At 36.2% G+C, this 17,291-nt stretch overlaps 1 protein-coding gene across 13 annotated transcripts in view; it reads right to left on the reverse strand.

The window, feature by feature from the left end:
• Positions 1-17,291, reverse strand: part of FAM126B (family with sequence similarity 126 member B) — a 69,425-nt gene that overhangs the window by 3,000 nt on the left and 49,134 nt on the right. For 11 of the 13 annotated variants that reach the window (XM_032354392.1, XM_032354394.1, XM_032354397.1 and 8 more), the window contains 5 exons: positions 15,954-16,049; positions 12,063-12,179; positions 8,101-8,188; positions 4,746-4,905; positions 3,826-3,993 (listed from right to left, as the gene is read on the reverse strand). In XM_032354392.1, the coding sequence (XP_032210283.1) occupies positions 3,826-3,993; positions 4,746-4,905; positions 8,101-8,188; positions 12,063-12,179; positions 15,954-16,049 (629 nt within the window). The remainder of the gene's footprint in view (positions 1-3,825; positions 3,994-4,745; positions 4,906-8,100; positions 8,189-12,062; positions 12,180-15,953; positions 16,050-17,291) is intronic. The other 2 variants (XM_032354398.1, XM_032354399.1) reach the window with 2 other exon arrangements.

The following is a 17,291-nucleotide window of genomic DNA, read 5'->3' on the forward strand; positions in this document are numbered from 1 at the left end:
ATTAATGTGAAGAAAATATCTGATTATCAGAGAGTAACTAGCAGGGATAGTTAAGAAGAATTTTTACTTTCTATATTATGCAGCTGTAATAATTTGGGTTTTTCATCTTGAGATGCATTATTGTCACGATCACAAAATACAATGGTGTCCCATTACATTTTATGCAGAAACTACAGTTAATGAAATAATCCTTATCTTGGGATTTTTGTTAGAAGGGGAGAAGCATATCTAATACATTTGGGTTTTTCAGAAAGCCTAATTCTCTTATCGAAAGTATGATCAACACTCTCTTGGAAAGTAATACACTTGCTTCTTTCAAAATGGATAGCAGTTCACTATATTATCATGTATGTTTGCCAGACAGCAAGAAAGTTTAATCTGAATCCACATACAGATATCAATATTACAGTTAAGGTAAAATATTAGGAAAGAATTCTAAACAAATACTACTTTGAGATACAGGTTATCTAAGTAATATATACATAAAATATTTAAACACAATCTTTATTTAACACAGTACCTGGAAAAATAAAAATATTTTCTTATATGGATTAGTTATTTCCTTCCTTCAAAAGAACAAAATAGGCTATCTTTAAAGCAAAAGGCATGTTATTATATCCAGCAGTTTAAAATCTTCAACCATCATGCAAAGCCATATGAAAATGCAGCCGACACCACTTCTCTCAACCCCTTCTTCGAAACAGTATATAATGTAACTCAAAATGAAACTCTAAATTATATTTACATGTTATCATCTTAGCAATTTACTTACAGTTACTATAAAGAACTCCGAAATGCCCAAGAAAAGATATTTACTGGTTCACAACTGGCATGAGTAATAGAAAATTGGAGTGAACAGAAATGTATCATCAGATATATTATCTCCACATACTGAGGAAAGGCGACTGAGAGACTTAGTGCTAGCGTCTAAATCTTGCCTCATGCAGGTCTGATGCCCAAGCAGTATGGCCATAGAAGAGATGATAGTAACATAAAAGCCAACATGCAAAAGAACCTACTGATATTTATACACTCAGTAATGTTGTTTCAATACAGCGGAATACTGACTATACTTTAATCACAGGCATTGTCCTCAGTTTAGCAATAATTTTAAAATCCTAAAAGTCACAAATAAAACGTTACTCGACCATCAGGATAAGGGTAGGTGATAGGCTTATAGCTTCCCCTTCAATTTCAACATTTACAAATAAATTTTAATTGTAAACTCATTTAAAACTATCATACTAGAAAATTCTTTTAAAAGGCCAAATATTAATGTCAATACAAAAGCTCCAGCTGACTTCAGAATCACTAAAACTTTTCATAGGTTTTAGTAATTTCCTTCCATTTAAAAAACCTCAAGGAATAAAAAGGCAATTATGTCTTACAACTTTTTTTTCCTTTCTAATTTTCTCCCTGGGTGATACTACTACTCATGATCTATAGGGAAGATAACAAAAAAGGATCTTTAATGAACTTAGTTTCATTCTTTCTTTTTAAAGATTTATTTATTTGAAAGAGAAAGTGTGTGAGTGGAGGGAGAGGCAAAAGGAGAGAGAGAGAGATAAGCAGACTCCCCACGAAATGGGAAGCCTGATATAGAGCTCGTTCTCAGGACCTTGAGATCATGACCTGAGCCAAAATTAAGAGCCAGGTGCTCAACCAACTGAGCCACCGTGCACCCCTGTAGTGAACTTTTCTTTCAGTTAGCCTTTCCTTATAAATTTAGCTCCTATTAATATTGATTTAATGATACAATTAATCTAGATTAAAAGTAAAAGTATTTTTGAGAAATTTTAAACACACTGAAAGAAACTACTCCTTCTTCCTTGTGGTGATACCCCACCCTCACAAACTGAAATTTTTATGAGTGATAGGAGATATTAAAATATGGTATTTTAATATTAAATTTATATTTTACTTTTTATTTTTTTAAGGATTTTATTAAGTGATCTCTACACCCAATGTGGGGCTTGAACTCACAACCCCAAGATCAAGAGTTGCATGGCTCTACCAATGAGCCAGTCGGGCACCCCTTAATAGGATATTTTATTTTATTTTATTTTTTAAAGTTTTTATTTATTTAACAGAGAGAGATCACAAGTAGGCAGAGAGACAGGCAGAGAGAGAGGAGGAAGCAGGCTCCCTGCTGAGCAAAGAGCCCGATAAGGGGCTTGATCCCAGGACCCTGGGATCATGACCTGAGCTGAAGGCAGAGGCTTTAACCCACTGAGCCACCCAGGTGCCCCTTAATAGGGTATTTTAAAAGAACTATTATTTTGGTTCCTTTTTCAAACTATTTAACTTTTGATGAATTGGAAGAAATGTGTCAACCTAATCCCACACTCTAGAATTTTATCAAGTCTTAATTATCATAACATAGTACTACATTTAGCACAAATAATCCAACATTCTAATAATGGTAGTGGATATAGCAAGAGGCTCATTTAGTCACCAAGAATGTTGAGAAACAGGCTTTTGTTCAATTTAGGCCAACTCTGGGTTTGGCATCTATTCATATACTTATTTTTATGCCTTCTGACTACCTCAGAGAAAGACAGAAAATGAAAAGGGAAGGTTACATCTTTCACAGGATCTTGTAAAACAGCATCAACTCCTTTGCGTCCCTAGATCATGCACATGCAACACTGTTAAATGAAGTTAAGGTCAATGTGGGCAAATGGGCAAGGGAACAGAAGGTAGATTTAGATTCTTACTGAGCATGCTCAAATTTCCAATGTACCAAAGAGTAAGATACTTCCTTAAGGTGGAAGGTAACTGCTTCATGTATGTTTGGTCTTATGTAAAAATATATAACCTATTTTTAAACTATTGGCTATATTTTATTAATTAGTATGAAGTTTCCATAGTAGCAATACATTAAATAATGAAAAACCATTAGGCCACAGTTCGCTCTTTCACAAAGTCAACTCCTATGGGCATCACATGTAAAACAGCAAATAAATAGTTTTCTGTTGGAGAGAAGTATTCTTTTACAGATAGTGGTGGTGATGGTGGTGGTGGTAGTGGTAGTGATTTGGGGATTAAAAAAAAATTCTCATTTTGAGATACCTACATTGTAGAAACAAGGATCTAGTAGGATACCTGAACTCTGATATATTTCAACTCTGTTTGAGAGCTATAGAAAACAATCATTATTTACAATAAATGACAAAATGTAGTGTGGACCAGTATAGTATATTTATAGAGGGAAGAAGCTAGTAGTTCGTTAGTCAGACCCAAGTTAACTTGACCTACAGATTATAAAAAGTGATAAATATTGGTTTACTCTGTCAAAGAAGTAACTTCTTGTTAACTGACCAACTTGGAATTAGAGATAAATCGGCCAGCTCCACTTTAATCCAATTTCTCAAAGATAATGTATTTATGTTTTAAAACTTTCTTCATGTATTTTTAAGGAATAAATTATTATATAATTGAAATCAATTTATATTGACTAAAGGCTCATGTCCATTGGGTGCATTTTTCCTTTCCTAATGTTAGAATAAACATGCTCAGTAATGAAAAAATCCCAAGCATTTGCAGACCTTTTGGAGACAGGCCTCTGCCTTGTTAGTAGCCATGCCAAGCTGCTCTTTGATTACACAGAATGCAGACTCTAGGCCAGCACAAATGGTAACTAAAGATCGTACTTGACCTGGCGCTAGGCATATGGGGAGGTGTGCTTTGCAAGGAGGAGCTAATACACCCTAGGATAGTGGAAACACACACTAGAATGAAAAGATGTTCTGCTTGGGGATAGAGAGCCAGGATCCTTCTCCAGCAACTGCCTCACTGACTTCTGCCTCCTCATCTCTGTCCTACCCTCTGTTGTGGCTGCTGCTGAGTTGGGCTCCGGTGAGCCGTGCTCAGGGGTCCTGCGCACCAGCACCTCCCCCTCTTGAACACGTTTGATCCCTAGGTCAGTGGAGCCGTGTTGGATCGGGGAGCCAGGAATACTCGAGTCAGCCTCGTTTGAGAAGTCAAAGCCATCTGGGATTCAACATATAAAATTTTAGTGCTTTTGTGCTGCTCTATTCTTTTCTGAGCATTTTGACCCAGGCAGATAAGAGAATGTATATATGGATATGATAAAAACACAAACACTATTTATATAGTTACATGTGTGTGCCCAGCATGCACACACATAAGGCGGCAGATGAACAATGTGAGGTTCGCAAATGAATAGCACAGGAAAATAGGGATCATTAAAGTGGCAATTAATAGATCTTAGGCAAGACAGCTTGACTATTCAAGTACCATATGCCTATGAAATACTGCTGGATTCAGCACCTCCAAAAAAAGGAAAAGCAAAGATAAAGATCGAAAATACAATAATCAACTCTTTTATAGATAGCTTGTATTTCACTATTGGTTTGGTCAGTTATATGATTTTTTCCCACAGTGCTCATACATGCACCTTTTTTCCCATTATGATAAAGGCTTAAAGAAATTTCTTCCCTATTCTTATTCCTAGTTCAAAAGAAGACAAAAATTAACTTGATCTTATTTTTTGTTTTAACATTCCCAGAGCAGTCTAAATAACATCTTTCTACTTTATAAAAAAAAAAAGTATCTGTATCAAAATAAATTCAGGCATTTAAACACATTTCTAGCACTATATTTAAAAATTAAATTTTACTTTAATTATACAGAGTACTAAAAATCATGTGTTAACTTGGTTTATAAAAACAGTGATAAATTTGCTAGAATCCATGAACGGGCCATAGGAATTGTCTACTCACCTTCTCTCCTCCATCTATGACGACGGATTGAAGCTGTTGTAATCGCAGTCCGAGAAATCCTCGGCACTGTTGGAGTGACTTCCACTTTAAGTACCTTCTGGCCTTCTTGTGAAGAATCAGGAGCATCAAATGGTAATGAGTTCTTCATGGCATTGGCAACCTAAAATATAATATAAAGTCTATACATATTTACACCAAATACATAATTTATGCTTATTTTACACTTCACGTTTCCATAATTTTTTTGAGTATGTATATAAAACGGTACTATAAAATATAAAAGTACACAATGTGTTAGAAAAGTAGGTACCTCCATTGTTCCTTTGTTTTTGTTTTTTACTGGGGGGAGATGGGCAGGGAGAGAGAGAATCTTAAGCAGGTTCCATGCCCAGCATGTGAGCCAGACACAGGGCTCAATCTCAACCCTGATGTCCTGAGCCAAAATCAGGAATTGGACATTTAATCAAGAGAGCTTAATCAAGGGGCGCCTGGGTGGCTCAGTGGGTTAAAGCCTCTGCCTTCGGCTCAGGTCATGATCCCAGGGTCCTGGGATCGAGCCCCCGCATCGGGCTCTCTGCTCTGCAGGGAGCCTGCTTCCTCCTCTCTCTGCCTGCCTCTCTGCCTACTTATGATCTCTGTATGCCAAATAAATAGATAAAATCTTTAAAAAAAAAAAAAAAAGAGAGAGAGAGCTTAATCAAGTGAGCCACCCACACACCCTGTTCTGTATTCCTTCAGGCAGGCTTTTAAGATGAGAATTTACTTTTAAAATTTGGAGTCACATACCCCACAGATTCCTTAAACTTGTTCACTTTCAAAGACAGAAGGCATTCTGGGGTGCCTGGGTGGCTTATGGGTTAAAGCCTCTGCCTCTGGCTCAGGTCATGATCCCAGGGTCCTGGGATCGAGCCCCACACTGGGCTTTCTGCTCAGCAGGGAGCCTGCTTCCTCCTCTCTCTCTGCCTGCCTCTCTGCCTACTTGTGATTTCTGTCTGTCAAGTAAATAAACAAAATCTTCAAAGAGAAAAGGCATTCCAAAGAAAGAAAAATTATCTAACATCTGAACCCTGCTAAAGAAAATTTAGATGTTTCTGATTCTTCAAATGAAAAATAACATGCAAAATTTTATTAATCTTAAAAAGAAATTAGCCTTCTTTCCACTCCTTTGTTTCCAAAAGGAGAAATTTTCCCTGAACATGTCTGGGATTTTGCTTTCTGCTCCCTCCACAAAAAAGGGAAAATATCTGGCTGGAGAGTAACTATCATTGACTGATGCATGTTTCTTAATTGGGTAGTATTAATCTAGCAAAGATCTTGAGCTGAAGAACTTTCTCCTTTCCTCTCCACTTGGAAAGGACAAGTAAAATGCAGCAACCTGGACAAGTGTGCCAGCTCTGCCAACTCAAACTTCTCCAGAGGGCTGTTCCAACATACAGACCAAGAGGTGGGGAGGTAAGTCTTTCAATTTAGGTTTCATCAGGAATAAAGATGAAGCCTGTTTCTCTACATGCCAAGTATTTTAGCTGTTATCACCTGCTCTAGATTTTAAGAAAGGAGTGTTGTTTGTTAACAAATTATTATAAGTGCTACCTCAATAAATTAATAGTTAAAGTATAAAAAACAATAAAAAGAAAATGGCTTTAAAACTTGTACTCCTGGGGACACCTGGGTGGCACAGTCAGTTAAGCCACTGCCTTTGGCTCAGGTCATGATCCCAGGGTCCTGGAATTGAGTCTTGCCATCAGGCTCCTTGCTCACTGGGGAGCCTGCTTCTCTCTCTGCCTCTGCCTCTGCCTGCTTGTGCTCTCTCTCTTTCTGACAAATAAATAAATAAAATATTTAAAGCAAAACAAAAAAAACCCTTGTACTCTTGGGGCACCTGGGTGACATACTTGGTTGGGTGCCCAACTCTTGGTTTCAGCTCAGGTCACAATCTCATGGCTCTGCACTCAGCACAGAGTGTGCCTGAAAATTCATCACCCTCTCCCTCTGACCCTCCTGCTTGTGTTCCCTCTGAAATAAGTGAATAAATCTTTTAAAAAAGTGTAAACTAATATAATTGCAATTAAAATCTAGAAATAAACTTGATTAAAAAATTGTACTCTTAAAAGTTTACAAATGAAAAAACATAAATATTCTTAAAATACCATTATACTACTATAAAAACCTTAGAAAATAAAAAACTTACAAAGAAAAACCATCCAGAGTTGAACCACCAAGATAACCGTAAGCCTTTGTATGTTGCTTCTGTCTTGTCCAGATTAAAAAATAGTTGTAAACTGCTTGACCACTTAACATAAGCTAGCATTTCTCTTTAGCACAAAATTTTTGAATATAGAATTTCATCAAGTAAACATAATCATTCTCTGCTGTGAAACACCTTTTGTTTCGATTCCTCTGCAATTAGAAATAACACTAATGTTGTGCTTATAATACATTTTTAAAAATTCAAAGTAGTTTTCTGGGATGTGTTGCTAGACATGAGGGGGCAGATTAAAGAAAAAAAAAACACATTACTGAAATGCTTCTGCAAAGGAATGTTCAGAGTTGTGTTATACTGCTACTGGTAATAGACAGATTTTTTTAGAAATATATTTATTTTGTGGAAGAGTACAAAATCTTTTTATTTAGAACAAAATATTAATTGGCTTTCTTGTCATGCCTATTGAGAATCTTTTTCTCAGTTTTTGCAATACATATTAATTTTGTTTTTAAAAAATCTGGAGGTTTAGGGCACCTGGGTGGCTCAGTGGATTAGGCTTCTGCCTTTTGTTCAGGTCGTTTCAGGGTCCTGGGATCCAGCCCCGCATGGAGCTCTCTGCTCAGCAGGGAGCCTCCTTCCCTCTCTCCCTGCCTCTGCCTACTTGTGATCTCTCTGTCAAATAAATAAATAAATAATCTTTTTAAAAAAAGAACAAAATAAATTAAAAAACTGTAAGTCTAAAAAAAAAACCCAAACTGGAGGTTTTGAATTTAGATGCTGATTTGATAAAAAAAAAAAAAAAAAGAGTCCAACCCTTTTTTGGTGACTTGTCCTATCACTTAAGCTTAGAAAATCCTTCCATCTTTAGAAATTTGAGTAAATGCTTCTAACCTTTTCCTCCTTCTTTTCTTAAAGGATTTTAAAACATTTAATTCTTTAACTTATCTGAACTTTATTTTTATTTTTATATGTGGTAGTAGAGGATCTAAGTCAATTTTGTTTTATCTCCAACAGTTAACCAATTGTTATGGAATAAACCTTTCTCCCTCAATGATTTAGATTGCCTCATATGTTATATACTGAATATTTTCACTCACTAGTGCCGCTTTCAGGCACAGGTACGTTTAATAAAGAATAAATACAATAACTTACCAACAGTGGTTGAGAAAAGAGTTCTAGCTGAGCTCTATAAATGATGTCATCAAGGACTTCTTGGCCAAGGTCCCACTGCCCATTATACCTGTGGAGAAGCCAACTGTTTATTATCTTTAGCAAATTCTAATATTTAACAATAACGTTTTCATTGTTTCAAGTCCTACTATTTTGGTTCTAAAATGAGATTTTCACATTAAGTTTTGCATCATTTCATTTCTAGACTATCCCACTTTTGGTTACAAGAACAAATGAAGAAGGGCACCCTGGGTGGCTCTGTCAGGTAATAGCTCAACTCTTGATCTCAGGGTCATGAGTTCAAGCCCCAGCTGGGCTCCACATTGAGTGTGGAACATACTTAAAAACAAACAAACAAACAAACAAACAAACGGCACACACAAAAACAACAGAGGGAAGATTTCAAATACTAATGTTTAAAATTGTTTACAAATGTCTCTTCACAAACTAGTTTTTATCATGTGTTGATATTTAGGGTAATCTACTTAAATGCATTCATGGAAACTTGTTATAAACTATGTAGATGAACTATGTAGAAATGTTATGAACTATGTAGAAAGACATTTTTCAGAAAGAAAGCCCGACCAATTTCCAGACTCCAATTTATTGACTAGTTGTATTTTGGCTATTTTTAAAAGTACTAAAAGGAATATGAACAATTATACACCAACAGACTGGACAACGTAGAAGAAGGATAAATTCCTAGAAACATACCACCTAGCAGGATTGAATCATGAAGAAACAGAATATCTGAATGGACCAATTACTGGTAAGGAAACTGAAGCACTGACCAAAAACCTACCAACAAACAGAAGTCCAGAAGACTAGAAGGCTTTACAGGTGAATTCTATCAACATTTAAAGAAGAATCGGTACCAATTCTTCTCAAACTCTTCCAAACAGTAGAAGAGGAGGGAACACTTCCACATTCATTTTTCAAGGTCAGCATTATCCTGACACCAAACCAGACAAGAACACTACAAGAAAATAAATATAGGCCAATATCCCTGGTGAACACAGATGCAAAATCCTCAACAAAATATAAGCAAATCAAATTCCACAATACTTTAAAAAGATTATACACGATGATCAAGTGGGATTTACCCTTGGGTGGCAAGTATGGTTCAAAATCTGCAATTCAATCAATATGATATACCATTTTAAAATTTTAAAATGAAGGATAAAAGGCATATATCTCAACAGATGAAAAAAACATTTTTGACAAAATTCAACATCTATTCCTGATAAAAACTCAGTGAAGTGGGTGTAGAGGGGACATATCCTGACATAATAAAAGTCATATATGACAAGCGCACAGCTAACCTCATACTCACTGGTGAAAACCTGAAAGGTTCTCTAAGATCAGGAACAAGACAAGGATGCCTACTCTCCCACTTCTAAAAATTCAACATAGTACTAGAAATTCTAGCCAGAGCAAATTAGGCCAAAGGGGCGAGGGGAAAGGCACCAAAATCAGAATAGAAAAGAGTAAAACTGTCTCTATTTGCAGATAATATGATATTTACAGGACCTTAACAATGTCACGGAAAAACTATTAGAACTAATACATACAGTGAAGTTGCAGAACAGAAAAATCAATACACAAAAAATCCGTGGCATTTCTATACACTAATAGTAAACTATTAGAAAGAGAAATTAAGAAAAAAATTCCATTCACAACTGCATTAAAATTACACCTAGGAATAAATTTCAACATGAAGATGAAAGATCATGTACTGTACAACTGAAGTTTTCATAAAGACACTGATGAAAGAAATAGAAAACCACACAAATAAATGGAAAGAGACTGTGTACTCATGGGCGGGAAGAAATAATAACGTTAAAATGTCCATACTACCCAAAGCAATATACAGATTCACAGTAATCCCCATCAAAATTCCAATGGTATTTTTCCCAGAAATAGAAATAATCTTAAAATTTGTATGGAACCACATAAGACCCCGAATAATGAAAATAAACTTGAGAAAAAAGAACACAGTTGGAGGCATCACGTTTCCTATCTCAAACTATATTACAAAGCTATAGTATCAAAATAGTATAGGGCTGACATATAAAACACAGGTAGATCAGATGGAACAGAAGCCAAGAAATAAACCCACACATACATGGTCAGTGAATTTACAACAAAGGAGCCAAGACTATACAAGCAGGAAAGGAGAGTCTCTTCAATAAATGGTATTGGGAAACTGAACAGCTACATACAAAAGAATGAAACTGGACCCCTATTTTGTATCACACACAAAAATCAACCTAACATGGATTAAAAACCTAAATGTGAGACCTGAAACCATAAAACTCTAAGAAGAAACAAAGGCAGTCATTTCTCAGATACCAGCTTTAGCAACATTCTCCTGTGACTCTCCTCAGGCAAGAGAAACAAAAGCAAAAATAAACTACTGGGACTACACCAAAATAAAAAAAGCTTTTGTACAGAAAAGGAAAACACCAACAAAACAAAAAAGCCAATCTACTAATGGAGAAGTATTTGTAATGATATATGCAATAATGGGTCAATATCCAAAATACATAAAGAACTTGTAGTATTTAACACTTAAAAAAATAGTCTGATTAAAAAATGGGCAGAGGACCCAAATAGACATTTTCCAAAGAGCACATACAGATGACTAACAAGTACATGAAAGTGTAATTGACATTACTCATCATCAGGAAAATGCAAAGCAAAACCATGACGAGATATTATCTCATACCTGTAAGAATGGCTTTTATCAAAAAGACAAGAAATAAGTGATGCGGAAGATGTGGAAAGAGGAAATCCTGTGCACTACTGGTGAAAATGTAAATTGGTATAGACAGTATGGCGAACAGTATACAGGTCCCTCAAAAAATTAAAAATGAAATTACCGTATGATCTAGCAATTCCACTTCTGGTATACATCCAAAGGAAACAAAATCACTAACTCTAAAAGATCTGCAGTCCAATCACTGCAGCATTATTTACAGTAACCAAGACATGGAAACAACAAGTGTTCACTGACAGATGAATGGATAAAGAAAATAAATTGTGTACAAACACACATGAGTATTATTCAGCCATAAAAAAGAAAGAAATCCTGCCATTTGCAACAACACAGACAGATTTCGAGGGCATTATGCTAACTATAGTAGGTCAAACAGAAAGACAAATACTATCAGAGCTCACTTATATGTGAAATCTGAAAGAAAAAAAACCCCAAATCACAGATACAGAAAACAGACTGGTGGCTGCCAGAGGTGGGGGTGGAGGTGGTATAAAGAGTGAAAGTGGTGAAAAGGTACAAACTTCTAGTTGTAAAATAAATCAGTCTGGGGATGTAATATACGGTATGGTAACTAGAGTTAACCATACTGTACTGTGTATTTGAAGTTGCTAAGAGAGTAGATTTTAAAAAGTTCTTGGGATGTCTGGGTGGCTCAGTAGGTTAAGCATCTGCCTTCAGCTCAGGTGATGGTCCCAGGGTCCTGGGATCAAGTCCTGCACCAAGCTCCTTGCTCAACGGGGAGCCTGCTTCTCCCCTGCTTGTGCTCTCTCTCTGACAAATGAATTTTTAAAAAAAATCTTAAAAAGCTCTCATCACAAGAAAAAATTTTTTAACTATACGTAGTGATGGATCCTAATTAAACTTATTGTGGTGATCATTTCACAACATAAAATTATCTAATCATTATATTGCACACCCCAAATTAACAGTCTTATATGTCAATTATATCTCAATTCAAAAACTGTTTTTAATCATCATCATACTGCTTTCAACAACAAGTATATATTCGTTAAAAAAATACTAAAAGGAATACATATTGGAAATAGAAGATAACTGGTCCACCATGGATCAAGATTCAGTGTTGTGCAGCTGATAAGGAAAAAGAGAAACAGTAAGTTTCCAAACATTACAAGAATTCACTCAGTTTCATAGTCTATCTACTTACATGGCATAATAAACCCCTGTGAGAAGTTGCACCATGAATTCAGGATCCAATACTATTCGACCACAGAGTTCTTTCCAGTGCTTTTCGTGTTGCCGTGGAAACCCACTCACACAAACCCTAGGAAAATACGGCATTTGCCATGTGTGACTTCCTGATTCATTAAACATTTTTCCTTTCATAAATTCATTCATTCAGTTATTCATTCCTCATATTTATTGACTACCCACTTATGTACCAGTCACTGTCCTGGGCCTAGGCAGATAGTTATCAACAGGCAAAAAGATAAAAGTAAAATCTGTGCCCTCACAAAGTATACACTCTAAACAACTGTATCAATAAAAGCAATAATTTTTCTCAAATAGCTGTGTCTGTCATCTTTCTCCCTCTTAAAAATGTATAACTTTTATACATCCCAAATTTCATCAGGATGAATGAGTGGGAGATACAGAAATCTCAAAACAAATAAAGGGACATTTCAAAATACCTGATGTCTATGAGGCCATTTTTTAAAAGATTTCATTTTTAAGTAATTCTATACCTAACATAGGGCTTGAATTCAAAACCCGAAGATCAAGAGTTGCACGCTATACCAACTGAGCCAGCCAGGAGCCCAGTGAGGCCATTTTTAAATTAAAGTGCCACAACAATTCTTTGTCTTCATCTCATTAAGAGATGCTTCTAAAAAAGTTATGTTGAGTAATTATCAAAAGTTTAATGTACCTATATTATTTTAATCAATTAATTTGTTTGAAAAATTATAATGGTGAGTCCAAAGAAATTTTTCAATGTTTAGTGCACTACGATCTCAAATTTTTCAAATTATTTATTTATTTATTTGACAGAGAGAGAGAGAGAGAGAGAGATCACAAGTAGGCACAGAGGCAGGCAGGGGTGGGGGAAGCAGGCTCCCCGATGAGCAGAGAGCCTGATGTGGGGCTCGATCCCAGGACCCTGGGATCATGACCTGAGCCGAAGGCAGAGGCTTTAACCCACTGAGCCACCCATGTGTCCCTCTGGAAATTTTTTTAAAATCTCAATTTACAGGGCACCTGGATGGCTCAATGGTAAAGCCTCTGCCCTCAGTTCAGGTCATGATCCTGGTGTCCTGAGACTGAGCCCCACATCAGGCTCTCTGCTCAGCGGGGAGCCTGCTTTCCCCCCCTCTCTCTGCCTGCCTCTCTGCCTACTTGTGATCTCTATCTGTCAAATAAATAAATAAATAAGATTAAAATCTCAATTTACATATATATTTTTGTAGCAGAAATATACAATGAAAAGATCAATAAAAGACTTAGAAGCATAGGGGCATCTGGCTGACACAGTCAGTAGACCATGTGACTCTTGAGCCTAGGGTTGTGAGTTCAAGCTCCATGTTGGATGTGGAATCTACTTAAAAAAACACTAACCGAACCAAACCAAACCAAACCAACCAAAAAACCCACAAAAAACCCCAAAAGTACAAATAAAACCTACAACAATGGTTAAATTGAAGAAGAAAAAAAAAGACTTGTAAAGCATAATATAGCATTAAGATAAAATGTGAGTAAAGTGGTAGGGAATTCAATTTCAAGGAGAAAAAGAAATAATATAATGTCAGACTATTCAAAGCCTGTTCACCTATTCTTCGTATGGATGATGGCTGGTATTTACATTATACACATTTAAAATACTAACCTAGCAATTATTTTATTATGTCAATATTTACATACTAGCAATCATACCATTTGCAAATAGTTAAGATAAAATGAAAAATTTAAATGTTAACTTAAAATATGTGAGAGCTATACAGATTTTTAAAATTCTTTATGGGATATATGAACAAAAGTGGGAGGATCACTAAACTCTATCATCATTTTTCCTATTAAGAAAATCTATTTTTTAAGTCTATTAAGTGCCACAAAAATTATAGATTTGGCAGGTTTTGTTTTACTGAATCAACAAGAGTCCCTTATAGACCTAACTGTAGATAGGCAGTAAGTGCTTAAATAGTGTACTCTCTTGATAACAGTAACCAGGTTAGAGACAAAAATTCTGTTAGTCATTCATCATGTTATCATAGGTAAGTGAAAATAATATAGCTATTTTAAGAGAATCAATAAAACCAAACTTTTAGCTAATTAAACTGGCTTTTCCCCAATTAGCAAAAACAGTTTTATTATAAATAGGACCATATTCTCTTCCCAGTTAACACAACAGCATGAACTTGAACAAAGCATTTATGGTTGGACAATCTCCTAGGGTGGCCATGAATCCCTATGACCCCTCTGTCCTGGTATTCATACTCTGTATATCCCCTAGTATTGAGTATGCGTGGGAACTGTGACTTGCTTCCAGCCAGAATATGGCAAACATAATGGGATTTCCATGACTACATGGATGGACTACATACATGGACTACATGGATGATTATATGATTATGTTATATTACAAGATTGTACTGCCAGGTCTTAAAAAATGGAGTCATTGTAGGTTGCCTATGCTGGGAAGACAAAGAACTGAGGCTGGCCTTCAGCAGACAGCCAACCTACAACTAAAAGAACTGAGTTCTGTTAACAAAAGCATATAAACACCTCAACTGAGCCTCGGACAAAACTGCACTTCTCACTGACACCTTAACCACAGCTTTCTAATACCCCAAGCAGAGGACCCAGCTAATGCATGCCTAGACTCCTCACCCACAGAAACTGTGCAAATAATAAATACACGCTATGTGAGCTGCTAAGTTCATGGTATGTGGCAACCTGTTAGGAGGCAACAGGAAACTAATACAGCATTTGACCTTTTTTTGAGGGGCTCAGTTTCCTCAAGTAAAAATCAACAGGATGATCAACAGATGAATGGATAAAGAAGATGTGGTACATATATACACAATGGAATACTATGCAGCCATCCAAAGAAATGAAATCTTGCCATTTGCAACGACATGGAAGTGACTAGAGGGTATTATCCTAAGCGAAATCAGTCATCAGAGAAAGACAATTATCACATGACCTCTCTGATATGAGGAATTTGAGAGGCAGGGCAGGAGGTTCTGGGGGGTAGGGAAGGATAAAATGAAACAGGATCCAGAGGGAGACAAACCATAATAAACTCTTAAACTCACAAAACAAACTGAGGGTTGCTGGCGGGTGGTGGGGTAGGGATAGGGTGGCTGGGTTATAGACACTGGGGAGGGCATATGCTGCAGTGAGTGCTGTGAAATGTGTAAGCCTGATGATTCACAGACCCGTACCCCTGCGACAAATAATACATTATATGTTAATTAAAAAAACCAACTGGACGGAATGAACTAAAGGTTCCTTCAATAATTGAAATTCTCTAACTCAAATGCTACTGACTCCAAACTAATTTATATTACTTAACTTTTTTTTTCCTATAGTGGATGTTTACTTTTCAGCTCAGCTTAGCTCTGTCTAAATTATTAGAAATTCTGATTTAGGAATGACTAGAACACACAAATACAAATGAGACATAAAGATAATTGGTGCTATTGCTAATCTTATCCAAAGCATTGTTATTTGTGAAATACATAAATAAAAAATTCACATTCCTTTAGACTTTCTCCATATATAGGACTATTTATTCAAAACACTCAAAGTGATTTATAAAACTTGGCATACAGGCAGTGATTAGGTGTATCACTCAACCACCCTAAACTTACAACATCTTGGATTGATGTTCAGCTAGAAAATACTTTTTTAATGCTGAAATATTTTCAAAAGTCATGATACATGAGGGATGATAAGGCTTCCTACAGGAATGTAAGCTTCCAGAGTTTTGTTTACTATTATATCACAACAAATTAGAACAACACTTAACCACAGAATATGTGCTCAATAACTATTTGTCAAATAAATTAATATGAAAGCTGATGATAATTATTCTTCTCACCTGGAGCCCATCCGACAAAGAGACTGGTAAGATGAAGCAGGCATATACACAATAGCAGAATTGTAACACAACATGAGGAAACTCAAGACTTCAAACCTAGAAAAAAATAAAACAAAGGAAAATTTTATTTCTACTGGAAACTGATTTCTTTGTTGGGTAGTTATAACAAGAATGTACATAATAGTGACCTTCCTGAGTTCTCAATCAGATTGCTGTGATATCCTCCTCAATGACTTCTCTGTTTTCATTTTCCTTATTAAAGATCACATTCCTTGCTACCATCTAGATTTTCTTCAACCAAAAATAAACCATTGTGCTTGAACAGATGACTCCTTATTACATTAATTCACTGTTCCCATTGACTACATGATAAAATCCAAATTCATCATGGCATAGAAGGCCTTTAAAATCCACCCTTGGGGTGCCTGGACTGGTTGTGAGTGCCTGGACTGAGTTGTGCCAACTCAGCTGGTTGGGCGTCCAACTCTTTGATTTTGGCTTGGGTCATGGCCTTGGGGTAGTAAGCTTAAGCCCCATATCAGGTTCCGTGTTCAGCACGCAGTCTGCTTGAGGTTCTCTCTCCCTTGCCCTCTTCCTTGTACTCTCTAAAAATAAGTAAATAAATCTTTTAAAAATATAAAATCCACCCTCAACCTACCTCTCCAACCTTACTTCCCTCCACTGCCTACCACATACACCATACTACCTCAATCTTCTTACCACTCCTTGAATATATCATAACTTTTCATAACTCCTTGCTTTTATGGAGGCTGCCCTTTCTTACTAGAACTTAATTTTTCACTTAGGACATTCTGGCTTAGGTTTCAAGTGTTGGCTCAAATTCTTAACTTAGACACAATATCATTCTTAATTTTCCTGACTAAAGGGAAGAGATCCCTTTGTTGTGTATCTAATGTGTATTAGATACAGCATTTATTGCAGGGAATCATTATCTTTGTCTTAACTGCTGTTTTACCTATTTAATAACAAGCAACTTTACTAATTTATCACCTCTATCTCTAGTGTCGCGCACAGTGTCTAATACATTATAACTGCTCAATAAACTTTTATTAAATGAATAAATGATTTTATTTAATGAGTAAAGATTTCTCTTTTTTAATTTATTTTTATTACTTTTTTTGGAAAGATTTTATTTATTTATGTGACAGACAGAGATCGTAAGTAGGCAGAGAGGCAGGCAGAGAGGGAGGAGGAAGCAGGCTCCCTGCTGAGCAGAGAGCCCGATGTGGGGCTCGATCCCAGGACCCTGGGATCATGACCTGAGCTGAAGGCAGAGGCTGAACCCACTGAGCCATCCAGGCACCCCTCTCTTCTTTT

The sequence above is a fragment of the Mustela erminea genome, chromosome 8, assembly GCF_009829155.1.
Source record: "Mustela erminea isolate mMusErm1 chromosome 8, mMusErm1.Pri, whole genome shotgun sequence".
NCBI lineage: Eukaryota > Metazoa > Chordata > Mammalia > Carnivora > Mustelidae > Mustela > Mustela erminea.